This window comes from Cryptotermes secundus, unplaced genomic scaffold (assembly GCF_002891405.2).
Source record: "Cryptotermes secundus unplaced genomic scaffold, Csec_1.0 scaffold582, whole genome shotgun sequence".
Taxonomy (NCBI): domain Eukaryota; kingdom Metazoa; phylum Arthropoda; class Insecta; order Blattodea; family Kalotermitidae; genus Cryptotermes; species Cryptotermes secundus.
Genome location: NW_019724752.1, coordinates 611,886 through 639,601, shown reverse-complemented (window position 1 = coordinate 639,601; position 27,716 = coordinate 611,886). Strand labels below are relative to the sequence as shown.

The window sequence follows — 27,716 nt, the reverse complement described above, 5'->3', positions numbered from 1 at the left end:
TAGTGCAACTGGAAGGATTAGGTCAATTGAAAAATTTAATGAGCTCATCGGGAATTCAAGCCACAACCTTCCAGCTTGTAGCATAGTGCCTCAACCAACTATGCTACCGCGTGTCCCTTGTTTTCAAAGTGACTTTATAAAAATTATAAATTTTTCTCTCTAAAATATTTGCCTGTTGCATGGGAATTTCAAATAAACCAGAATTTACTGTATGAAGTTCTTTTTAATATTGTGTTTGAGTTCGATTGAATAATGTGTTGAAATGTGTGACGTCAGGTTCTGGATGCAAACAACTGCGACTATGAACAGCGAGAGAGGTTCTTGCTGCTTTGTGTTCATGGCGACCCAAACACCGACTCACTGGTGCAGTGGGAGATAGAAGTGTGTAAGTTGCCACGTTTGTCACTTAATGGAGTTCGCTTCAAGCGCATCTCTGGGACATCAATCGGCTTCAAGAACATCGCTTCGAAGATTGCGAATGAGCTGAAACTGTGACTACCCGTGTTGGAGGGGGCGTGCAGTGAGGATGAGGGGAGCATGCCCCCTCCCCCTTCCACGGCACCCTCAAGGGGCTGACAATGGAAGCTCGGCCCTCGCCGGCCCTGGAGATTTCGGCGCTGAAATCTTAGAAACTTTGCTTTCCTTATTTTTTTTTTTTTTTGCCAGCCCCTTTGGAAGGGTAAAGGTTCCTTAATGGCATCTTCTACACTGTGGTATTTGAAACCACCCTCTAGGACCAAGAGGGTTAGTGTTCTGTCAGTCGTAAAGTTGATGTTGTAAGGAGGGGAACTTTCCTTTCCATACTAAAGCCTTGGAAATCAATTGCAATATATAAGAATAATACTCTGCAACTATATTGAAGGCTAGAAGGTCTCTATGCAAACTGAATGTGTGTCTGCCATTCATGTAGGCTTTCGATTGAGCCGCCTTCTCTTTAAGATGGACACTTTTGAAGCGGTGAACAACACCAACTCTATTTTCTGTTCTTATTTTATTTTTCAAATAATTTTCACCTTCAGGCCTGGATATTTCTGTACCACTCTAGTAAGGGCTATTTACTCGAATGTTAAAAGAGTTTGTATGATGTGTGTCATTTCTTAGCCCCTTTGAGATGGGGTTCTCTACAGTGATCCACCGAAAAGCGTGTCTTCGAAGAAGCTGTGTAGCCAGCATTTTGCAGCACAAACCTTTCCCATCAGCACATAGAGGCATTTCAGATGGTTTTATGCAACTTAAAATTTGTTAGTGCTCAGCTCTGCTGTCCTCTTCCAACTTTTAAAAACTTTAAATATGTACCATAATATTTTTCTTAATTGACATTATTTTTAATATAAAGAGAGAAACTATGTCATTATAATATTGTACTTCAGTATCTTCTTGCATTACTATTGGTCCTCAGTGGATAAGTTTTTCCACCATCCAGATGCAACATTTTGTTCTTGCCTTCCATCCTATGTACACTCTTGTACAACATGTTGTAGCCTCACGTGGTTGTCCTCAGGCTCAGTTACTCTCACTAAAATTTTTGCACTGTCACTTCAGTTTAGTCCCTTGTGGAATGTGCTGTTACTTGCTGATTGCAACTGTGTATGTCTGTAATATGTAACAGTTGTATGTCATTAATATTTTTGGCAGGAATGTTTTATATATTAACTGCTGATGTTCTGCTGTATTGTATATTTTGTGTACTTACTGTTTTTTTTTGTTGGGGAGGGGGGTTAATATGTTGGTGTCTCTCCTTGTTGAGTTATTCTGGCTGTGTGTGTAGTGATATCTAATGTTCTGTGTCATTGGTTCTGCTTTTTTAAGGAAAGGGGTGGGGGTGTGCTGCTCTCTGGCAAAGAGTTTGTATAGTGTTTTGAATATGAGGTTATGTGTGTCAGTGTGTGTGTGTTGTTCATACACATGGATACATATAACTCCATAATCGAAACCCAACATGATCTGTACACAAGATAGCCGATAGATGTATAATTCATACGTGTACATTGATACATATAACCCCATATTTGAAATGCCATACAAACTGCTGATATCACACACAGTTGGCAGTGTGCACTGCTGGCAGTCAGCAAGTAACAGTGTGTTCCTTGCGTGACTGAATTTGAATGACAGTGCAGCAGTTTTAATGAAAGTAACTACATCTGAGGCTCTCTGTTTGAGGCCAAAACATGTTGTAGAAAAGTGTACATAGGACAGAAGGCAAGAAGAAAAACGTTGAATTTGGACGGTGAAAACACTTCCACTGAAGACTATGTCATTATAAATGCTTAGGCATGTTCAGTATTATACTGTGTCTTGTACACCTTATGTATTTATTCTCTGTAGAGCTTGACATCATCTAAAGGCCTCCCCACCTAGTGATAAGGGTTCTTGAAATTCAAACGGCTTACCTGTTCACCAAATCTAACATTTAAAATTGCTCCTATTTCCTTGCAAAGTATACTGACCATCGGTATTTTAAAGCTCATTCAGGAAGGGACCAATTCCTGTGAAAAGCCATGCAGGCATACACCAATATTACGTTCATGATAGCCTATCAGTATGTATGTAAGGGTGGGCCATAAAAACCGGCCCCCACACTGCGACCTTCAATGATCTATTGTGCTTTAGCCTATCAGTAAGGAACTGTGTACTGGTAACTTACTGGTATCCTAACCACATTGACATTGACCTGAAATATGTTATGTATAATAGGACACTCGTGTGGGGTTGGAACAGGGATCTAAAACTTCAGCACTTGCTCCAAAAATCTTCATGTGTTCTGGTGAGGATGAGAAGTGTTTGTGACTGTATCAATATTGTATTGGATCTGTGGCAAGACTGGTGTGGTTGTTACTGACATGAAAGTTGATTGTGAGAGGGTCCAGTGATACCGGTTTTGGCATGAGTAAAGGTGTTAGTTAGTCCATACAGGGACACAGCTAGTTTTTTTTGGGCATAATGGAGAAGGTATTTATTGGTTCATTAATCATCTGAATTGTGTTTCATGTGACATAATAAGGAACAGATTTGGCAAGACAAACACTGAGTTTTATCGTGGATTTTCTCCCCATCCCGAGTTACATTGACTAGATTTTCTACAGACATTCAAGAAAGTTTTTTTAACAACAAAGGCACATTTTCATCTCCCATTTTGAGAAGTTTATGTTGTAAGGTTTTGTGCCCATGATAGAAGCTGTGGAAAGGTGCATTAATAAGTATGGCCAATCTCCTCCTTTCCTTTCAGTGAGATACCATTGCATAAAGTTAAATTATCAAGCCTTATACAGTACTGTCTGAAAACCATTCTTTGAAAAGTTGAAGAAACTGGAATGTTTTCACATTAGAAAGAAACAAACTACATCTCATGTATGTATTTAAAATTGTTACAGTAATTTTGTTCTCCTGAAATTGTGGAAAGTGCAACACTGCAAGAAGAATTAATTTAAATAGCAGATTAATTTAGTTTAGTGAATATTTGTATAAAGAAAATAAGTACAAGGTGTGTAGATGAAATGTTGGATTTGCCCTCAATCCCTTTGTGAATATGATGAACATCAATATCTGTAACATAAGAATGTCACATCTATTTTCAAAGACCCCCACCCCCTCCTCATTTGTAGACCTGGCATTTTGTAAACACCTAGAAAACTTCAATGGATGCCAGAACTTGAGTTGTTAGAAGTTCCCAGTGGCTGTCAGCAGTTTCTTGCAGCTGCTGCAGGGTGTCTTTCGTCTTCAGAGTGCTCACCACTGTAAATGCTATATGTGGTCCATAACAAATTTAGAAGCCTAGATAATGATATTTCTTGCTTACTTTAGTTAGTTCCCTTTGTTTGGTGCAGATTACTTAAATGAAATATATACCCAGCAGTTCAGAAAGAGAAAGCAAAGGTGTTTATGCATACAGTTGAAATTGAATATAATCTTTGAAATGAGATTTCAGGATGGATCTTGGTGCAACTTTTCATGTATGATAATTACAGTTGTTTGCAATAGGTGAACATTGGCCACAACAAGCAGTGATTATTACCCAAATATTTGCTATCAAAATCTCAACTTTTCAGGTAAATTTGTGTTTTCAAAGAGAGCTCTGGGATGTGATGCCATGTACAGTAGAAGACGTTTGCAGTGTTTTGGAGGAACCTGGTGTCGCCATCTTCAGGGTGCCCTAGACAGCAGGTTCCTCTGGAACTTTAGCAAATACCTACCACCCCATGAGTCTGTAATCTTCATAGTCACCATGAGAGCCTAAAATCTCTCACAGTTCAAAAGAAGTGATATGCTAGACTTTGCTGACAATGGCCCAATCTTAATGTACACAAGGGCATGGATAGAGCCTAGGTGCACAGTCTAGGAGAACTGTTTCAGTTTGTAGGCCCACAAGCTGCCAGTGGCCCAGCTGATTGCAGTTAGTGCTCACTTCTGCCATATCCACTGTCTCTCATGCAAATTTCCGTTAAAATCTTAAAATACACTTTTGAATTTTAAATTATTTTTCACATCACCGATAAACCTTATTGGTTGAAATGTATAGTGCATAAGTGATGTGAAAAATAATTTTAAAATTCGAAAAATTGTGAATTTTAACACAAGTTCACATTTGACACAGTGGATAAGAAAGTGAAAACAAGTTGTATGCAACAGGGTGCCGCAGTACAACCCACTTTCTGTGAGACCTCTCCCACTGACATGATTGAAACTTCAGTTTCAGTGACCTTCACAACCGCAGTTGCATGTCATTGGGTGAGTCAGTGACTTCACTTGTGTAGCAGTAATGAGGATACGTGTCTAGTGAGGTGGTTTTGTTGAACTGGAACTTTGTTGCTAAACTCTTTCAGTCATCTCAGTATGTGTCCATTGTAACTGGTTTCATGCAGCTGGCTGCATGTGCAGTCAGTCGTGCCAGCAGGAGAGCAGTCTTACCATATATTGTGTACATTATCAGAATTCTGTAGTGAAAAGGAGAATGCAGAATGCATATTATGTCACAGTGCCAGTAAATACAAAATCAAGTTCAGAGCGACGTAAGTAAGTCGTGCTTCTTGCCATGGTGTAGGATTGTGCATCAAAATGTTGATGGCAATTCCATCCCACAAACTAAAGTTGTTACTGTTATTTCTTTATCTGTATATAATGTATCAGCTGCAGTTAAAAGTGGATGAAATTGTCAGATTCAGTCTTTGTGTAGAGGGGAGATTTGTTTGAATATTATTTGTAAACATCATACAAATGGCTTAAATCTTACATACAAATGGCTTGTTGGCAGTGAGACTTAAAATTGTACTATGTATCATTTCTAAAATGTTGCAGGATTCTATAATTGTACTGCAACTAAAAGTAAAAAATGAAATATTTGTTACTTTTGTCCCTCGTAGATTTGAATGACTTGCTGTACTTGGGAGCTTGAGTGTGTCATGTTGAATGTTTAGTTTGTTGCATCTCCTTCGGTCCCTGGAGATGATAAAAAGCTACACGAAATGGTGGCAGATGAAATGCTTTTGGTCTCTGATTTGTTTTGTGATATAATTTCTCGAATTAGATTATAGTGTGATTTGTCAAAATGCTGGACTTGCAGAAACTTGTCATATTTGCCCAGATATAAGCTGCCCTCCCAAGATGACATGGTGTTAAAATGAAAATATTTTGTCCACTTAACGCCAGGAAAGTGGGTATTATCCATTTCCATTAGGAGTCCAGTAGTTGGAAACTGATTGAGTGCAGGTATATGTATATATTGTTTGGACAAAGCTAAAGCACTGTCTGTTGGTCATAACAAAATATGTTCCTTTATATAGAACTAGGCTAGCTAATGATATTTCTTTTTGTTCAAGAATCACTTGTAAGCTGCACCCTGAGTGGGAAGTGTTAATTATGGGAAGAAATGTGGCTTCTATCCAGGTAGATGTGGCATGTTGATTCTTTAAATTTTTAAAGTGTTCCCAGTTTGCTTTCGCTATTGTAAAGGGCACTACTGTGGAAGTGCCCTGAAATTAATGTATCCTTTCTTTATTATGAACCAGCCTGAACCAATATTATACAGTAGCAGAGACTGTTGAAGAGCCCAAACAGAAGGCTTATGCACTGTAAGAAAATGTTACTTTAATGATCTCAGAGTTGATCTTCTCTGTTCATAAAAGAGTACCCTCAGGTATTTGGAACTTAATCAAGGATATAAATTGGGTTCATTTATTTTTGTGAAATTGTAACATGTTTAAACAGTGGCTTTTATAAACTCACATAAACATAAATGAGATCTGAAAGTCTTTGACGATAATATATTAATACAAACATTCTTTTGGACATTATCCATTGTCCCATTATTCTTATGTAAAACGCAACATTTTGGAGACTGATTCTATGTCCATCTTCAGATAAAAGCATCAGTTGGGCCCAGTCAATAGAGTTCTATTAATTGGGCCCAACCGAGCAGGCTTTTACCTGAAGACAGACACAGAATCCAGTCTCTGAAATGTTATGTCCAAAAACACAGTCATATAAGATGAGTGTGGTGATATCCACAGTTCTAAAACCAAACACACATTGCTGGTTACCCCCATTTGCACCAATACTTTTTTCTTGTTCTAACCAACATCAGAAGTCAGTGACCCAAGTTCCACTCTAATGGTACCAGGCCTAGGTGTAAGCATAGATGGTGCTTATGTTCAAGTGATGTGACGTATACCTATGCATGGCTCCATTAAATTGAACCCTCACAAGCGGTGTACATATGCATGTGATGTGATGTTTGTATGCGTGATGAAGGGTGAGTAATATTTGCTAAAATGAAAATAAAGTGAAGAGCACACGAAAGATGGTAAAATTAAAGTAAATAGGACAGACTACTAACATCAGATAAAGAACAGCCGGATGTGTTTGTGTGTGAGAGTGAAATTTCAGAAACGGCGTGAATCTGTTGACTGTGAATGCAGGAATGAATATATGAAAATAAAGATGAACTCAAGGTAATTTTTTTAAGAAACCATATGTTGGTTTCACTGCAATTTCCATGTGACACTGGAGGGAATGTGAATGAACGCTAAATATTGCATCCCCCCATATGTGTGCTTTGTTAACATGTCTTTTGTGCGCGCATGTGTTGAGAGCACTACACAATAAGGAAAGGAAATGAAAATATGTAATTTATTACCTAACATGACAAGTCCTCTGTGTAGCACATCATTGCCTTTCCATGAAAGAATCACAAGTGAACTTTCCTGTAGATAACAGATAACCATATTCACTCCTCATGTAAATTACCATAGGTGTCCTTTTTTTTTTGGCTTTGAAGCTCTGTATTTTAATAATCTGGTGATAATTCATTCTGGTGGAAGTTTGAAGCAAGGTGGAGTATGTCTGTAGCATAAAAAAATTTATAATAAAATGAAATAACTGATCCATGCCTACCATTTTACATATTGTTCAGCTGTTTTGGTACTGAGTAATTTGTAATGTTATAAATTTGCACAAATGCTCTGTCTAGGATAATATTTGAAAATGACATTGACATTCAGTTTATTATAATTTTAATATAATGACAAAATTTAATGGCCAACTTAAACAGTTACAGCTTAGCTGTAGTTTTGGCAACGAAATACAGTTTCTGAAGTTTAATATTATACAGGGGCTGGGAGAAAGTAATAGACGTTTTATAAATTAAATAACAGTAATTTAAATGAAAAAGTGACTATATGGAAACATGCAATATTAAACTGCACTTCAAAGCATTTTGTTATGAATTGCTGAACTGAGTTTAAAAATGATTTGATGCATTGGAACTCTGCCAGTCATATCAATATTGAAATGCTGCCTAAATACACATTTGTATAATGAGAGCAGAATCATCATTAAAAAAATGTTTCCACAGCAAATTCGTGATGTTTGTTCAACATTCCATGATGATTAATGTTTTCAATTGTGTTACACTCTGGCACAAACTGCAGTATCCACGCTCTTTGTTGTTAGAAAGTGGCGCTAATTCGGAATGTCTAGTACTTTCTGCTGGACCCTGTATATGTGAAGCATGAATTCCATTTTATAATGGTATTGCTGTGCTGATCTCATTTCCGAGCTGAAAGGGATTATCATTTCCTGTGATACATATCTGTGGGAATATGTTGTCCCATTACATCATGGCATTATTAAAAAAAAAATATTTTTTCTTGAGAGCAAAACTCTTATTCAACTTCATGTGTCTAAGTACATCTGCAGGCTTCTAATTGTGTGAGATATCTATTTCTGAATCATCCACTTCTAAGGGGTAAAAGTAAAGTAAAGTAAAGTAAAGTAAAGCTATCCCTGTAACAGGCCGTGGAGGCCCATAGGGTTGTGAGATGTTGAGGTTCCCACATTTTCTAGACAAATGGCTCATAGATGGCAGTAAGGTTGTCAGCCAACGCACCAGCTGCCCTTTATCCCCAAGAATATTACTAGTACTCATTTCTGTTAGAGGCTGAGTCAACTCCAGGGCCATAGTGTGACTGGAAGGATTAGGTAAATTGAAAAAAAAAAATCCACCTCATCGGGATTCAATCCCGTGACCTTCTGGCTTGTAGCATAGTGCCTCAACCAACTATGCTACCACGTGCCCCCACTTCTAAGGGGTTGGTTTGCTTAATGTCAGTACCCAAAAATGTTGAAACAGTTCACTCCAAGAAGCCGGTATTTGTCTTATTCCACAGAACAATTTAAAGACACTTCAGAAACACATCTGCCTATGCCATTGGACCTTTCACAGAAATCTTGAACAGTAACCAGGCTAGGTTGGTTAGTGTTGCAGGATTTTCATGTTCTAAAACTATTGAGTTCAGTAAGGACAGTGATGTTGCTATATATGATGCGATTTGTTTTCGCATGTTTGTAATGGAAGTTTTCAGAAGTGTGCCTCTTAGTGTCACCACGTCTGTCTGTTCATGTAAAACAATTCAAGAACTACAAAAGTGATTTTCATTAAATTTGATATGGAAGAGTTGACTAAAATCTGTCAGCATGTTCAACTTTTGGTTAAAACTTGACAGCAGTAACGCATGCCCTATGTTAAGACCAATATCCATTTCAGTGTGCAACTTGACCATAACTCAACTAAACGCTCATCAGAGCACAATGCATTTGATAATGCAAATTGTGCAGGGAAAATATACATAAATTCCATTTGCTGTACACTTTTCCACAAGTCTTATGGTTTTGTAGATAATTAATTGTGGATTTGTGTGTTAGTGATCTTAGAAATGCCATTTTATGATAGATATCTTGAAGCAGGGATATTTACACAATCACACAGCACTTTAAACAATGAAATCTCAATACATGAAAAAATCTTTTGTGTTTCATTATGCTTCTGTTTAAGGGCAGAGATAGTTATCCCTTTGATCATGCTCCATCTGTACAAATAATAGATAAAGCTGTGACTTTCCTGTTTTAGTCACATCAGTGGACTTTAAAGGAATGGGGAGGAAGTGGCCATGGCATATTGTAAGGTGTGCATTGGGGGGTGGGAAAGAGAAATGCATACAGAGTTTTGGAAAGAAAACTGAAAGAAAGAAATGGATATAATTGGGAGGATAATATTGGCTCTTACAAAAACAGAATTGGAATTTGTGGACCTGGCTGGAGGTAGTGGACCAGTGGTGGGCTCTTGTGAACACAACAGTGAACTTCTGGGTTCCATGAAATGCCCATAATTTCTTAACTAGCTGACAGACTGTTGTTGGCTTCAAAAGGTCCACTCCATGGAGTTAGGTCAGCAGCCAAAGTCTTTTTTTGAATCTCTTGACAAGTTTGACAAGTTGCTGTGTTTCTGATTCTTGATACATGTTTGAATTGCCCTTCAGTAAAGGAAATTTTGAGTTCTTTGGGATGTGATGCTGTATTGTTTAGTATAGGTATACCAGCATTTCAATGTCAAAGATTAAGGGGAAGCAAGCAGAAAGTTCCTCCAAAATGTCAGTAAACTGCTACTGGGCTATCTTGCATCACATCCCAGAAGACTGGACACTGCTATGACAATCTCAAACTGCACAAGGAAATATTAGTTGGCACAGATTAATATGAAAAGGAATGTAATTGAAGGATTCTAATCAGACTCCATATAGAACCTGGTATTTCTTCTCCACATGACAACACACGTTACAACCATGAGTATTGTTTAATTAAAAAATCATGAACTAAATTAATCTAACTTGCCCTTTTATGGTCATTTAGTAAAACTACTGTATGTTGTGATGGAATGGGGAATCAATACACTATTATTTGTACATACTCAGACCTTTTATTTTTTGTATCTTCATTCCATGATCCCAATTCTTTCCCAAGTAAATAGACCAGGTAATAAATATGGATAACCCCAAGTAACAGAAGCTTTGTAACATTGTTAGGTAACGTTAAAAAAATTTGCCCTGTGCATACTTATACTTCATCAATGGGATCAAGGATCCATTATCAGTAGTTAGTGATATAGAGCATTTGTTTGCATTGGATCATAATTAGATTCTGTTTTCAGCGTACTACACGTCAGTGTGAAATGCAGACATACATATACAGGACTTTTCTCAAGAAATGTTGGCTACAAGGGGTATAATATTCCCTTGTTTGTAGAGTAGATGGGTTTTTAATTGGGCACCACCCATAAGGACATATGGGAGAGCAAAGGTATAATATATACATTGCTGCCCTTGGCACTGGGTGGAGATGAGTGGTAAGCTTCATGCCTCTGTCACTTTACCCCAGGTGAAAGAGCTCCTGATATCCCTTGGATAGGCTGGGTGGGGCCCCAGAGCCATTCTGGATGGTTTCGAGAGGAGAACCTCTTGACCCCCCTTAGAATAAAATCCCAGTTCTTTGTTCTGTTGCCCAATTTGTAATATACTTACACAAAAATGAAAACCACTAGGACTTCAGACATGTTTAAAACATGGTTCAGATGTGATCTGTGAAGTAATTTTTGTGATGCCACAATGGAAGAATGTGAGAGGTTACAATATTTTTAGACCACACAGAGTTCTCATTTCTGGAAGTACAAGTCACAGTGATATCTGATATTTATAGTCTTTTACTGTGTTTTGTTGAGGCATTGATGGTGTCTCCAAGGTGTTAAATTGTGTCAAGTAGATGGTTTGGCAGCAGGGAGGTGGTCCACAAAGGGCGCATTCCTGAAAGGCATTTCAATATGATAGAAAAATCCCCGTGGAAAAGGAAAGAGAGAGCTAATTGTTGTGTATTATGGCAGTGAAGAGGAATTTATGGTTAGGTTAGGTCTGTGGAGTGGATGTGGCTCACATTCACAGAAGAGTGCCAAGAGGAAATGACTGTAAGTGACTGTGGTGTATCATGCGGTGAAGGCGGGACAGTTGTTTACACCTTGGAACAAAAAGAGTAAACTGGCTCAGATCAAGTGCTATGAGAGCAAATAACTCGAAGGTGGTGGTGATGGTCTGGTTTGTAAATACAGAGGTATTTCTTCATAAGAGACATCCTGAGCCTTTACAATTTTAATACATGAATGAGCAGTAAGGCGTGTCAGGTGCAGCAAGGTTAATATGATAATCTAAAAGACACTTTACATTTTGACCACTGCTGGCCATTGTCATCAGAAGGCAAGTCTCTTATATTCTCACATTAAACTTGATAGACCTTACTGTTCATACGTGTAGAAATCTATTCATGATAAGTGATACAAAATGGTCAAGCTCAGATTAAGACTGTACTCGTGTGATTCACATCATTGTGAGCTGAAACCCTCCAGAGCTCCTATGGGCCCAGGTCAAAGAGTACTTGGCAACACACAATTAAATGAAGGTGACATCTAAAATATCTTGCAAAATGAGGACATGCAACTGCAGAAAGTTGGAAGATTGTGTTTGCCTTGTCATTGAATAGGAAAAACTATAGAGATGAAATGCAAAGAGGAGAAGCAGCGGCTGCTGGGGGCAGTGGTCCCAATTCAGGTAATGACTACAAATGATGTTAGCAGAAATTGAATAAAAATATGCATTTCCTTTGTATAATTCCACAGAGAGAGAGCTGTATTTGCAAAGTCTTGGATACAAGTTCACAGTCAATTAATTTAATACTGTATGTTGTTGAATGAAATGAGAATACCAGTTTATACAGACCAATACATTGTGAGATACACCTGATGGACTCTTACAGATCCTAACTACAAGTAATTATGGTGCTGTTGCTAATTCACGCTCTTTACAGTTTACAGTTACCGACTGTTTCATATTAATGAATGATTACACATTTACCATGCCATAACCTAAGCAGTGGATGTTTCTTCTCACTCTAGAATTCTGACTTTTGCTTCCTCCTGAAGGTTGATCATCCCGAGTGGCCTGTAAATGTATTACCCTTTCTTCTTCCAGTCAATGGGGACAGAACTCACAAAAGTGTCCTGTGCTCCTACAGTTCCAGATCTTAAAGCTGTCTGTAGTTCCTTATTCCATTTGGGTGTTCTGTCATTTGCTTTCGAGGGTCTGATGGAAGACCCGACTTCGCTTTGTGAGCTCCAGCTCACAAAGCACAATTCTCTGATGACCTGTAAAAATTTTACAGATATGGAACATGTCATTCCACTTATAATGCCAGACACAATCTGTTTTCCCCAGCAAATAATAACATAACATTAGATTTTGGGTCCTCATAGCAGTGACTATGAAGATTACTATGATCTATAGGGCCATCGTGCAAGTGCTGTATAAATATGAGTGGTGGCAGCAATGTGATTGGTTAGCGTACGTGATGGTGAAAAGTGAGCCGGACAGCGAGCGCTGTATAAATATGAGAGCTGACAGCAATGTGCTATTGACTCAGGAGTGAGTGTTGTCCGTTGATAGGCAAAACAGTGTAATAGTATGTGGGATGTTCCCACAATACATTGTGGAGGAATGGACTATCTCCAAGCAAGCTTGCTCCTGCTTCTTGCTGGTTACTTACTTGGCTGTTTCTGTATGAAAGTGGAGACTGTGTGTTCCTCTGAAACATCAGTGAACTTCTACCAGGCTACACAACATCAGATCCCAGAAGACAGTATAAGGGTGGTTCAAGGATAATTTGGACTTTATTTTTTTCCCTGAAAGTGGCACCATAGAAATGAAACACTTATGGACAGTTGACGGCAACACTGCACACACTGTCTGGCAGGTGGCTGTATAGCCTGCTTCTGCACATTAGAGATTGTACAAGATGGTGTCAGATGTCACTCCTAATGTAGAACCATTGTATCATCAAATTCCTAGTGAAAGAAAAAGTGAAACCAACTGAAGGTTGTAAAGAAGTCTCAAATCTACTGTATGTCCACGTTCTGCTAACAGCTACGCACATTGTGAACATCCACAATGCTAAAGAGATGACTTGAGGAACAGGCAAATTCCCATTTTATGATATCTCAATTTCAGGTTCCATGCTCACAATGGCCTGCTACTTGTCCCTATTTTGAATTCACATCCTTTCACCCAATTTCTTTAAGACCCATCTCAATACTATCCATCCATCAACACCTAAATCGCCTAAATGATTTCTTCTCTTCAGTTTTCCATTTAAAATTTCTAACATATTAATGCTCTCCTCCTATGTATGCTACATGCCCTCTCAATCCTCCTTGATTTGATGACTTTAAAATAATATCTCATGAGCAGTACACATTACGAAGCTCCTTATTATGTAATTCTCTCCAGCTTCCTCTCAGACCCAAGTATTTCCCTCAGCATCCTCTTCTCAAACCCACTCAGTGTGTGTTTTTCTCTCAATCTTTATTAGCCATGCATTCTACTAGTGTAATGGCTCATGCACATGGCCAAGCTAAGCACTGCATCTTTTCTATACTAAACCACACCAACCCTCCTCCCGAGTTATAATCTTGCTGCCATCCTTATAATACCAGGATATCTGAAAACCCATACTCCTTGATAATAAAAGTTAATTTGTGAGACCAAGTTTCATGCCCATACAAAGCAACAAGCAAAATAACTTTCATGAATCAATCAAAGGAAAATTCATGAAAGAAATATTGTCCATTGGATGCCATGTTACAAATAATATTAAGATAAATTTGAATATAACAGAAGGCAGTTGAAAGGTCTTGTTAAAGTATTATTCAGCGAGAAACATTCTCTTTTAAGAAAGGGGAGTTATGTTAAGGAATATGACAAGTATACAAGTAGGTAAGGATCAAGCATGGAAATTTACCTGCTAATTCAAGTTGCAGCATGTGCACAGATTGGTACAAGGTGTGTCTCTTTTACCTTTTTATTCAGAAGTAAGAAATGTATAATGTTGTATTTTAGTGTCCTGTTGCACTGATTCTTGTCCCGAGATGTATGTATTGGCCATCTTGTAGTGCGCTTAATCTCACATGTCACTTCACTACATGTTTTGGCATCACTGTGCCATCCTCAGGTGTGTTATTTACATCAAGCTATTGCATTGCTCGCCATCACATGTCATTTATAAAATTATCTAAAATGCACTCTCTTCACTAACTATTCATTCATTCATCAGTAATCTGTCAGACGACAGGTCCACAGTCTCTTCCAAAACAGTTCCTCCACTTAATGCGATCTTCTGTTTTTTGGAAAGAGACTATCCAGGAAAAGTGATAATGTGGTAGTTTTTCCATTTGCTTTCCACATCGCAGTACAACAGCCGTTCAAACCACTCTGGTCACGCCTGTTGCTATACGAACTTGAACCATCTCGAGCATCTCATTTGCTCTGTGCTTCAAGTCGCTGCTGATGACGCTGCTTCCGGCATCAGTTTTTGGTGTCTCTCTTCGTCTGATGCCTACCCTTTGACCTGTCCAGCAAGGGAAGCCCTGCCAGTAGCTACGCTACCGCTGGTATAGCTCTCAGGGTCCTTGGCATACTCAAACCCCCTCACCACGATAAGGTGGAGACACCAACGAGGTGTCACTAACTATAATAAAATTTATATATATCAGAATTTGTTAATATCCATCATCTTACACGTCTAAACTCAAACTCGCGTACTACATCATTCTTCCACTGTGGGAGTCGTTCTTCCTACATTTTGTGTATATCGTGTCTTGTGATGTGTCCTTTTTTGGCCTCGAGCGTTGTAACAAGAGCATACACTTCTTCTTCACTGACACTAGGATGACCTGGCCAATGCATGTCTGCCACATTTTGGCGCCCCTCGTTGAAGGCTTTTACCCACCTTTCCACTGTTCTGTAAGGCAATACAGATTCCTCGCAAGCCTCTTGAAGACCTTGATGACACTGTCGTGCTGTTCGGCCTCTGGCACATTCAAACTTTATCCAACTCCATTGTTCCAGTTTCGAAAACATCGTGACAACACTACATTAGACCGCCAGCTAACGTGAGGCTCCGCTCTCCTTTTCACTGCACATGCATGTGATGTGGGAAGGGAAAGTCCATTTGCTCTGAGGTAAGGTAGGTATGTAACTATTTTTGTTTTATTGCTAGTGGGGTGGAACTAAGTCCCTTGTACTGCGGCCACTTCTGGCCTATTGTATGTATATAATCATTTTAACAAAGAGAACCAAAATCAAATCAGTAAAAGAAAACTTTTCAGTTAGCCCCCCCTTTTTTTTTGCGCTAGTGGAGTGGGACTAAGTCCCTTGTACTGCAGCCACTTCTGGCCTATTGTACCAGCCCCAGATAATAGGTGAGGGTGATTGTGGAGCAATTGGTGGAATGAAGATTGGCAGGGGAAACCGAAGTACTCGGGAGAAAACCTGCCCCAGTGCCACTTTGTCCACCACAAATCCCACTTGACCAGACCCGGGATTGAACCTGGCCCACCATGGTGGGAAGCCAGCGACTAACCACTTGAGCTACGGCACGGCCCTTCAGTTGCAGTTATTAAGGTGTGTGTAATAGACGGAGGAAGCATTCAGAAATGGAATGTATAATAAACCTACAATGACAAGCTGCCATATTCATACAGTACTTTGAAAGCAGATGACTTGTAACATATTAGCAGTCTCTTATTTTACTACCATGACATTTACAAGGAATGATGAGGAAGACCATAACTGCCATTTGGCAAGTGCCATAACATGTACCACATAAATGCAAGCAAACAGGCTTTTCCACTGAGCCATACCTACCAGAAAAATGTAACAAATTCTATGAAGATATTAATAACAGTATAATCTAGAACTCATATTTTTTACGCTTCTAAAACAGACAGGATTAATGTTAGACAACGATGCATCTTAGTGTCTTCAAATCAGTAATTCAGTTTACACAATATCAAGTGAATCGATATATTATAATATTTATCAAATGTTTAGTTGTTAAACATAAATGTTAGGCAAATAGGGTATTACGATAATACAAATGTGTGCACCAACGGTAGCCAAGTGAGCCACAACAAGAAAATATAATCTTATGAGTTTATATCATTACTGACAAAATAACAAATTATAACATCACAGATGAGAATTCAATTACAACTTCCCTTATTGAGCATAAGATTATATCATGAAATGTAATAAGCAAACACGACAGTGTGGTGTGTTGTGTCGCTGTGTAGCAGGGAAGGGTCACAGACTGTACCTTCAGAATTTACAGCTGTACTGTGAAACATGTTTGTATGCCTTATATCTCAATTCAGAGAAATTAACTGGTTCTAACAATCTCCAGATTTATCAATTCCCGACCACTTTTTGTGGGATTTCTTGAAAGTCTTATTTAAGGACATGTCCAGCTACCATTCAGGATTTTAAATTAGGAATCCAAGAAGAAATGATCATAATCTCTAAAGAACTGCTTTAGAAAGCATTGGCATTGCTTCAGACACGAAGAAATGCAAAGTTTGAATATGTATTCATACCGACACTACACTTAAAATAAAAATCTGCTTGGCTGTCACAGAATCTAACATCATTGGTGCATAATATGTGCTCAAAAAACGTGTTTTTCTTCTTTCACTGGTTAATGAAAGATAAAATATGTTCAGTACTTTTTTTAGTTTCTTACACAATGTACCTCAAGTCTTTGGTTGGCCAGTATTACCTCTGTAATACATATGTACTGTAATAAAAACATTTCACAGTAGATTTGTATAATACACCTACAGACAATATACCTCATGCAACTGAGCAATAAAGACCAAATGAACATTCTGTCAATTTACATTCTCCCATCAGTTCATTCTGATTACTCTGCTGGAGCTATTTTGAGAACAGTATGACAAATTTTCTACAACGATTTTCAGCATATGGATACATTCAAATCATCAAAGAAAGCAACCTAATGGAAACATTCTTGTAATGTTACATTACATGGATAGTATTACAAAAAAAAAGAACATATGAACAAGTTAGAAACATGGTCATTCTGGTCATAATTTATTTACTTGACAAGGTCAATGAAAGAAAACTCTTCCTACAATCTTCAAGGAATTTACACTACCAATTTGTACCTTTTTAACAATACAAATTACATGTTACCAATGAAATATCCTAACAGAACTTTTTCCTTTTAATTAAAACCAGCATAGAAATCATAAGCAACACCCTGGCCATGTACAGTAATACAAAACATACACTGGAATATTTTCAATAGCGCTTACAACACAGTTAACAAATCTATATATTGGATGTCCGGATGAAAGGTATCCACAATACAAAATTTATATCTCAGAAAGTAATTGTCATACACGTATCCGGTTTATGTCATTGGAAAGGAAAACCTTGTAAGTTTTTTTCCATGCGTGGCTTACATGCATGCACCGCCACATTTCTGCCACCATGTTAGGAATCACTTGGACAGAGTGATGGCAGGGAGATAGATTGGCAGAAGTGGATCAATCGCTTGGCCTCCTAGGTCGCCAGAGTTAACCCCATTGAATTTTTTCTTGTGGGGTTATGTGAAGAACATTGTCTACCTGGTTAAGATCAATGACCTGCAACACCTGAAAGCCCGCATAAGGGACGCTGTGGCTGTGGTAACACCAAATATGCTTGATCATCTGGATATCTGTTGTGCCACCAAGGGAGGATGTGCCGCTGATGCTCCTTCAACCTCGTGTCCTGGGCAGACGGGCTGGTCCGTGGACACGAGGTTGAAGGAGCATCAGCGGCACATCCGTCTTGAACATCCAGACAAGTCAGCTGTAGCTGAACACAGCATCAATTTGGGACACAGCATTCAGCTTCAGAATACCTCCATCCTCACCACCAGGACCTGATATATGGATCACATCATTAGGGAAGCCATTTAGATTGAACTCCATTCCGACAGTATGAACAGAGAGGGGGTTTTGTCTCAGCAAGTCATGGAAGCCTCTCTTCTGTTCCCTAAAAAACCCCCTGGGACATGATGCCAAATCCACAAGGCCACGCAGTCCATGACTGACTCGCATAGCAACCTCCCTCCCCCCCAGCTTAAGGGTTAATGCCCTCCCATTAACATTGCCTTTCTCCCCCATCACAATATCCTATACCTGCTCTAACCTTGCTCCTGTCCCAGACCCTTCCCCTCTCCCTCTCCACTGATTTCCCATGTAGACCTGTCCCTTCCTTCCCAGCTATCAGCTATCCCAGCTTCCCAGCTGAGTTTATTTCCAACATTACTCTGCTTGCACCTGCTCTCACTGTTTATTCGCTTGGGGATTTTCTTATTTTTCCTTCTACCCTGAAGATGGAGGCGATACGTTCCTCCGAAACGTCGGTTAACCACATCCCAGAAGACTGCTTTCTTCATAGTCACTGCCGTGAAAACCTCAAATCTTACTTACTTTCCCATTTTCATCAAATATCAGTATTTAAAAACATACACATTTTAAATAATGTTTATGCCTTGTCCGCCCATGATTTTATGTTAACTGGCAGCAAAATATCTTGTGGCGGCTGCCCCTGGTTCATTCAAGGACATAGTGTTTATTGCTGACTCCTTTAGAAACACAAATTAAAATCTGTTTCAGTTGAAATCTTTCTGCTAGGGAGAAAATTCTTGCGCCTGTTGAATTGAATTTAATTTAATTTAATTCAATTCATCTGTGACCAAACTAACATCAGCTATGCATGGGATATCAATCAGTATATAGAAATATTTGAAGGAAGAACTCGTTGTTTGTAGCAGCTATAGAAAGACTGGCTGAATGCATGTACATTTCACCAGTATTAAGTTGTATCTCAAGAACTCTTTAACGTGTAAATATGGTATATGAACTGCCAGATGTAGAGAACCATGCTCTGTTGAATGGTAATTTTAAAAAACATATTTAATCAACAATTTTTTAGCACATGTAATAAATATATTTGCTTCGCCAGAATTGCGTTCAGCATACTGCAGACTAATCATTGTTGATGATTTCTTATATGTTAATGTAGTCTTCCTGGACATTTTTTCAATTACCCCTAATCTTGACCTTATTTCTGTCATCTCCAGAAGACTTTTTGTGCAAATATAAAATTTAAGCTGTATATTTAGATCCCGCCCATCACAGTGGCCGTGCAGTCTAAGGCATGAACTGTCTTCAGTCGCTCGAACGTTGGGATTGTGGGTTTGAATCCCACTCAAGTCATGTACGCCTGTGTGTGCGTCTATTCGGTGTCTGTGTTGTCCTGTGTGTAGGCAGGGGCCTTACGACGGGCTGATCACTCTTCCAAGGAGTTCTACCTTCTATGTAAAAAAAAAAAAAAGATTACGAAACTGAAGAAGAGGCCAGGGCCCAATAAAGGAATGTAGAGCCATTGATGAATGAATGAAAATATTTAGATCCCATGATATTCTGCCATAGTTATACTATTCACTGAAAGACACCTATGTTTGTTCCTTTGTCAATCCCTTCTTGTTTGTCAATATCAGTTTGTCTGACAGATGCTAGGTTGCATTGAGTATAGTAACTGCAAATCAACATTTTAGCGAAGTGTCTGGGTGGATGTTCAGTTCAGTTTATTGTAATATTCCATCAATCAAGAACAGGCTACAAATGTCGCCAGTCTGATATAACCAGTCACAGATATACAAGACACCAAATACTCAAAGAATATACTACGCATACTTTGAATATTAAAGCTTCAGTCATACAATTACAAATCAAAACAACTCAACATAATACATTGTTAATTGGAAAATAAATCAGTCACTAAATACTAATATATACGATTAGCATAAAAGTATATTAAGTAAGAGCCAGCAAAACATTTTACATTCAGTAACACTGATTACCGGTCCTTTCTAATTAGTTTAATAAAAACCTAAAATTTAAAATAAAAGTAAGAAGAGGCAAAATAGAATTACTCAGTGACTGTGATAAGTATATAGTATCACAAATACCAAAGGGAATAGAATATCCCATTTTATTTATTGTTAAAAAACACCTGCAATGAGTAAAGGGAATTTTCTAGTAAGTACCTTTTTAATGAAGATTTAAACAGTTTCTTCTTGTCTATAATACCTATCAAATAGGACGGAAGCTGATTAAAAATCTTAATGCCCATGTAATAAACACCTTTTTGATAGATAGACATCTTGGTTGTGGGAAATGAAAATTATTTTTGCTTCTGGTATTTATACTATGCAAATCTGTGTTAGTTTTAAATAACTCTCTATTATATGATACTAAAGTTAATAATGAAAATATGAATTGGGAATATAATGGTAATATGTCTCTACATGAGTCTTTATTTCTTGAATTAGTGATAATTCTTATTACCCTTTTTTGCAGTCTAAATATGCTGCCACTATAAGAAGAGGTCCCCCAGAAAATTAACCCACACGTCATAATGCTGTGAAAGTAAGCAAAGTAAATCATCCTCAAGGATTCCAGTGATACAAAGGGTCTAAGTGTCATAATTACGTAGGAGGCTTTACATAATTTTACCTTGAGACCATGAATATGGTTTTCCCAGGACGGAATCATCAATAGTAATACCTAAGAATTTTGTTTCTGTGTTATTACTGATACACATATTGTTATAACTGATGATTATTAGAATAGTTAAACTAGAGGTATTCATCATTTTAAATTGTAGGTATTGAGATTTATTAAAATGTAATGCTAACAGATTGGTGTTAAACCACTTATTTAATTGATCAAATGAGAAAATAAGGTCTTTTTTAAAATTTATACAATTAGTATTATTAACAATTACACTAGTGTCATCAGCAAAAAGAACAGGTTGAGAAAAGGTATTTACCACTTTAGGTAGGTCGTTTATGTAAAGCTGAAAAAGCAGTGGACTCAGTACTGATCCCTGCGGAACACCATATTTAATCTTGCCCCAGTTCGAGGTAGCATTTACTTGTGCTATATTATCTTTAACAATGACACGTTGATACCTGTCTTTAAGATATGATTTCATTAGTGTATTAGCACTGTGTACAATTCCATAAAATTCCAGTTTCTTCAATAGTATGTCGTGGTTGACACAATCGAAGGCCTTTTCTAAATCACAAAAAATACCCCCGACAAATGACTTATTACATAATGCCTGCAAAATGTCATTGACTAAGATGAATGTTGCTTTTTGTGTAGAGGAGTTGCTTATAAACCCAAACTGTTCTGTAGATAATATAGTTTTGTTAATTGCATGTTCTAAGATTGTTGCATGAATAACTTTCTCAAATATTTTAAAAAAGGATGTTAATAGTGAAATAAGTGGCCTCTGTAGTCTAGGGGTAACGTTCCCACCTCATGACTCAAGGTACGCGGGTTCAAACCCGGCGGAGGTCTTGGAATTTTTAAGGGCGGAAAAATTCAGGGAACAAGTCCTCCAGGAGGGACTTTAAGCCGTGGGTCCCGTGTCGTAGATTTACAGCACGTAAAAGAACCTCATGTCTCTAGGAGACCTCTGAGCTAAATTAGGCAACTTTCCCGCCCAAGTAGTTTCCAATGCCTCCGGCAGATGGGGAAGTATTAGGTACCACTGCCAGAGGAGGGACGACCTCGCTGACAGAAAGGGACTAACTATTAGATACCACTGCCAAGTAGAGGGTAGAAACCTCGCTGGCAGAAAGGGGCTAGGTACCACTGCCAGAGGAGGGACAACCTCGCTGACAGAAAGGGACTAACTATTAGATACCACTGCCAAGTAGAGGGTAGAAACCTCGCTGGCAAAAAGGGGCTGATAGCGAGCATCAGTACCGGTAGGGGATGGAGACAGTAGAAATTAAAAGGGGGACGTACAATAGACTATCAGCCGCGGTGCATGGGGAAACCCACCCCCTCAATACTGAATAACTGAATAATAGTGAAATAGGTCTATAATTCTTAATATCTTTTTTGTCGCCCTTTTTTGAATAGCGGTATTATTACAGAATATTTCATTCGCAAAGGAAAATTATCTGATAAAATTGATCTATTGCAGGTATGATTGAGTGGGGCAGCAATAAAAGAACTTATTTGTAAAATTTTGAGAGAAATTTCATCATATCCAGATTAGTTTTTAGGTTTAAGGGCTTTAATAATTTTAGCAATCTCCTTAGTCAATGTGTGGTCCAAAATTAAGTTTTGAAAGGGATTCTTAAAGACTCTAAATAGGTAATCCATACATTCATTATCACAGTTATCTTTACTATTGATGTTGGATTTTATTTTATCAGCTACAGAGAGAAAGTAGTTCTGAAAGGCTTCGGCTATGTCTTGTTGATTCTTTGGTGTTATTGCATTACCAGTGTCTATAGATTGAATTACCTTGCTATCAGTTTTCTTGTCAGTTATAGATTTAACATTATTCCATGTAGTTTTCATTTAATTACTTGACTTTGTTATTAATCTATCATAGTGAAGCCTTTTAGCTGCTTTTATTACATCAGATAATATTCTACTGTACAATTTGTAATGCTTTTTTAATTTATAATTATTATCGTTTTTGTAAAGTAGATAAAGTTCCCTTTTGTGTTGACAAGAAACTTTTATGCCTGGAGTTATCCAGTTTTTATTTTTAGTCCTATTATTTGTTATTATTTTTAATGGAAAGCTGGCATAGAAAACTCTCAAAAAAGTGTTCAGAAATTAATTATACCCAGTATCAACATCATCACTGTTAAATGTCTCGTCCCATGTCTCATAACTTAAATTCATTTTGAAATTTAACAGAGTATGATTATTGATATTCCTTCTAGATATAATTTTCTGTTTATGGAGATGCATACCGGCATTCTTAATAATTAACAGTTGAGCATCATGATTCAATAAACCATTAAATATAGGATAGGCTGAGTGATTCTTATATTGAGATGGATCAATAAATATATTGTCAATCAGCGACTCCATACTATTATGACTTCTAGTTGGGAAGTCTACGATAGGAACAAGACTATATGATGACATGATAACGTCAAGTTGTTTTTTCATGTGAGATTCCTTTAGGTAATTAATATTGATGTCACCACACACAATAATTTTTGCATTATAGTTAAATATAGATTTTAATGTTATATCTAAGTTGTTTAAAAACTGAATAAAATGTCAGAATGGAGCCCTATATACAGCTATTATATAGGTTGATAGTATTTTTATTGCACATAATTCAGTATCTCATTCGACACACAATTTGTCCAAGTTAACACAGGAATAGTTAATGGAATTGTGAATAAAAATCCCAACTCCACCCATTCTAAAGTTTTTTCTGCAATACATAGCACACCTTTTATAATGGTCAATATTACAATTTTCGAACTCAAGAGAATTCAGATGATGTTCTGTTAAGCAGATAACATATGGCCAATCAGGATATAATGCACTTGATAACTCACAGGTTTTATTCCTCAATCCTCTAATGGTCTGATGAAAAATTCTAAAGTCAGGGGTGTTATCATACAGGCAGGAATAATGTTTAAGGTCACTACCTTTCTCAAGTGGATTACACTCTTTATAAATGTTGAGATTTGTAGAAATATGAATTGAATTCCTATTGTCTGTAGGTGAATTTACCATAAAAAATCGTCATTCCTAATTACAGGTGGCCTCTTTTGTCTAGTAGAGGTTCTACGTGGATTTCTCTCATCAATTACAAATTCCTGGTGGTGTATATCCTGATCTTACACTGCCTGTTTATTCTGTGAATGACTATTTGGCCAAGCAAGAGATATTCTAGTACCCTTATCTTCTTTCAAAACTGAATAAATATGAAAAAGTAGACGGCTAGAAAATAACTCTTTACCCAACCCATTTAAATACAATCCATGTGTAGTAAATAGCTGTCTATTATTCTCAACTTCCATTACATTAACATGGGAAAAGAACTTAGCTAGCTTATATAACTTCCTATTAAAAATTTTGATTTCATTATTAATATGGGAATTCATAAGGTCATGCCTAAGGGGATGCTTAGTAATATAACGTTAGTTTGGTTAACATTTTTCACAAAACTAATCGCATCATGAAAACCCTTTCTAAGGTCATTTCTACTTGCATCATTTGTCCCACTACGCATAATTAAGAAATAGTCCATTGTAAGGTTTCCAATATAATTTTTTACTGAGTCCATCACAGATTTTGATGAAGCTCCTGGCTTACCATAACGAAGTACTTCAAGCTGATCATTCAAAAAAACTTTCATGAGCTGCACAACCACATAGATGGCTATCACTTAACAACAGAACTTTATGCATGCGGTGACTTGAAAAACTCTTTTTGTTGTCTAGAAGCTTCCGTGAGGATTCCCGCAGTAAAACGTGCAAATGTGTACTTATTAAAAGAACGCAAATACGTGGTCATCAGATCGTAAAAGCTTGATTGGTCTCTTGATTAGATTTACTTATGAGAACGGGATATTGGCAAAGACATAAAGGTGACGTCAAAATGAACCTGAGAAAGACCTGATTGTGTATATAATTTACCTATATGGAATTTTTAAGCGGAAGTAACCATAGAAATGTTCACGGAGGAAGGCCTAGGCCCACTGGGGCTGCAGAGCCAAGAAAAAAAAAACAACATAGAAATTGTCTAAGGAAATTGCTCATCCTTTGGTTTGGTAGCTACCATATTCTAACGAACGCGGAAAGTGTCGTTTAAAAATTAGTTACCTAATTTCGAATCTTTGTGCCAACTGTTTCCTCATTATTCTGCTATTATTCCCTTTTGCATCTCTTCATTTCCGATTCAGGGAGTTGCCTGACGGAAATGAGTCGTCGCCGGTTCTAGGAAACTCAGAGGAGTTGACCGAAAGCTTAGGCCAGAGGGGGTGTGAGGTTGTAATTGTAGTTTTCTCTAATGGATAGTCAAGGCAGGAAAGTTATTGTATGTGACAATGGAACTGGGGTGTGTATAATTAATTCATTTATGTATAGTAGAACAATGTTTTTAACGTTTAGTGTGTAAATCGAATTTGTTTCACTGATGGTTTTGAAGTTGGAAACCGCGATGAATAACCCATGTCTGTCAGAAATCTTGTGTTTAAATGTGTTAGGTTAGAACGAGTCTTTTTGAATTCGTGCATATAGACAGATATTGAAATGAAATGAAGAACATGAAATCAACAAGAAATTTGTTAGAACTGTTGCAGGCCTGTAAAAGCTAAGATACAAACACTCGAAATTCTTAATATTAGTTGTTCATAAGGATGTAAGCTTAACGAAATGCATTCACATGGTGTCATATGTTGTGCATTTTATCTCCACATGTTAATTAAAATAATTGAATACCTGTTTTCCAATTTTAGAATTTACGTTTCATCTTTCAGTTTGTTAAGTGTGGCTATGCGGGATCCAACTTCCCAGCCCACATTTTCCCATCAATGGTTGGGCGACCCATCATTCGTGCAGTTAATAAGATTGGTGACATAGAAGTGAAGGTAGATTTTAGTTTATTGTGTTTCTCATGTATTTACTTGCTTATTCATACTAATTATACATATATAACATGTTCATGCTGACAGAAGATTTATTCATTATGGGCTTCAAAAATGTTCTTTCTTAAATGCAGTCTTTAAGAGTTGGTAGCATATTCTTTCTTGTGTACCTAGCAAATAATTGAAATCAGCAGTTATGTAGATTGTCTAAAGACCAGTAAAATTTCTTTGTATTCCGAAAAATAGCAGCAACAGAAGTAAGTTAAAAACACAATGACAAGTGCACCTGTGATATTCTTGTTCTGAAATGCAGCAAGCAGTTACTATGTACTTTTTATTTCGTGACATTAGTATTTTAGTTAAAGGTTTTAATATTGTACAACAAATTCACCAAATAAGTCATTAAGGTCACTGTTTTCTGGGACACAGTGCCATGTAGTCTGGTACAGAGATGCCAATATTTTGAAGAAACTGGCTGTCTCAGTTTTCTTAGACTACACAGTGACATATTCCTGAAGTTGGTAATCTTGACATTCAGAAGCTCAAATCTCACAATTAATTATCATATCCTTAGCCTAATTTCCTTATTAAATACAATGGTAGTGAACTTATGAGATAACCTTTGTGTGTGTGTGTGTGTGTGTGTCTGCCTGTCTCTGTGTATCCCTCCTCCCCAAACAACTTTTGAATGACATCATGAAACTTGGCATGTATGTCATGTCTCCTGAGGGCATCTCAGCAGTATACTAAATAAAACCCTCTCATCAGTAATGTCAACACTACATCCTTTCAAATTGTTGAGTAATAACCTTAATATTACTTGAATGCCTGAACTGATTGTCGTGAAACTTGGTATGTATGTTATTCTGCCTGAGGCCATCTCAGCGACATACTTTATAAATCTTTCCCATCAGTAATACCAACTCTGAAGCTTCTGAAATCATTGTATTGACCATATTATTGCTTGAATTCGTGAGTTGACTGTGATGAAACTTGGTATGTTATGCCATCTGAGGCCACCTCAGGAGCATATGTCATAAATCCTTTCCATCAGTAATACCAGTACTCAAGCCATTCAAGTTGTTGAGGTAGAGGTAAAGTTGTCCCTGTGGTTAACTAATTAATATGGAACGGATTTTTATGCCCTAATAATCCCTTAAATATGTATGCATTTATGCATGAAAAACTTCCGAAATATGCACTAAAATATGCACATAAAAATTTATACCAAATATTAAAATTAATTTTACATTATTTTAAGACCAACAAAAGCTATACTTAAATACAAATCATGCAACAAAGCCAGCATATTTCATTACAGATTTAAAAATACCAATGGTACTCACATTTAGCTCTCCGAACTTTCAACTTTTCTTCTGTTGCAGTTCACAATTACTAAATGTTTTAGGTTTTCCATAGTTAGTCGCCTCCTATTGTCTCATAAGATGTCGTTATAGCGGGAAAAACTTCTTTCCACCTCACAGGAACTTAGGGCCACATGTACAAAAGCTGCTATTTGCTCCACTGTTAGTGATTTTTTACTTGGCAGTTCAGTACGTTTACCGGCTAAAATTTCTTCAGTTTCACAAATTTATTCATACCTTGGAGTTTTTTAAAGAATGCCGTGTACTTTTTCCTTTATTACTTCACCAACTCTTCCAGGAACTGAATTCAATTTGGAAACAGTGGTTTTGAACACACTTAACTCTTTGACTGGCGCGGGCGTGTTTTAACGCCCGGACGATGCCAGCCGTTCCCTGGCGTTGGCATGTTTTAACGCTTTGACAATCTCTTCCCTTCTTTGTTCCCTTGGCACTCATCAACCAAAGACATATATATGATAGTTTTGTGCATGTTTGTAAAGAACCCTTGTATACTTTGTGGGGGTCTATATTACTGTCAGAACCCTCTGAGAAGGAAAAGGTCAGAAAATATTTCACATTCATTCAGTTTCACCATGGCTTCTTGCAGCAAGTGTCTTCGTGTTCCTACAGACCAGCTGGAAAA

General features: G+C 37.5%; 2 protein-coding genes and 1 long non-coding RNA gene across 16 annotated transcripts in view; 2 read left to right on the top strand and 1 right to left on the bottom strand.

Annotated features, from left to right (window-relative positions):
* The window catches only part of LOC111862903 (serine/threonine-protein kinase MARK2), a 290,458-nt gene extending 283,074 nt beyond the window's left edge, over positions 1-7,384 (top strand). For 10 of the 11 annotated variants that reach the window (XM_023848731.2, XM_023848720.2, XM_023848725.2 and 7 more), the window contains one exon: positions 277-7,384. In XM_023848731.2, the coding sequence (XP_023704499.1) occupies positions 277-495 (219 nt within the window). In that variant the 3' untranslated portion in view covers positions 496-7,384. The remainder of the gene's footprint in view (positions 1-276) is intronic. The other variant, XM_023848729.2, reaches the window with a different exon arrangement.
* Positions 7,385-8,936: 1,552 nt separating this feature from the next.
* Positions 8,937-24,753, bottom strand: LOC111862902. The gene is made up of 2 exons (XR_002842508.2): positions 24,437-24,753; positions 8,937-12,517 (listed from the first exon to the last, which is right to left on the bottom strand). It is a non-coding gene; the product is annotated as an uncharacterized LOC111862902 (long non-coding RNA).
* Positions 24,754-25,051: 298 nt separating this feature from the next.
* Positions 25,052-27,716, top strand: part of LOC111862901 (actin-related protein 2-B) — a 46,674-nt gene continuing 44,009 nt past the window's right edge. For 3 of the 4 annotated variants that reach the window (XM_023848715.2, XM_023848716.2, XM_023848714.2), the window contains exons 1-2: positions 25,052-25,180; positions 25,602-25,712. In XM_023848715.2, the coding sequence (XP_023704483.1) occupies positions 25,133-25,180; positions 25,602-25,712 (159 nt within the window). In that variant the 5' untranslated portion in view covers positions 25,052-25,132. The remainder of the gene's footprint in view (positions 25,181-25,601; positions 25,713-27,716) is intronic. The other variant, XM_023848717.2, reaches the window with a different exon arrangement.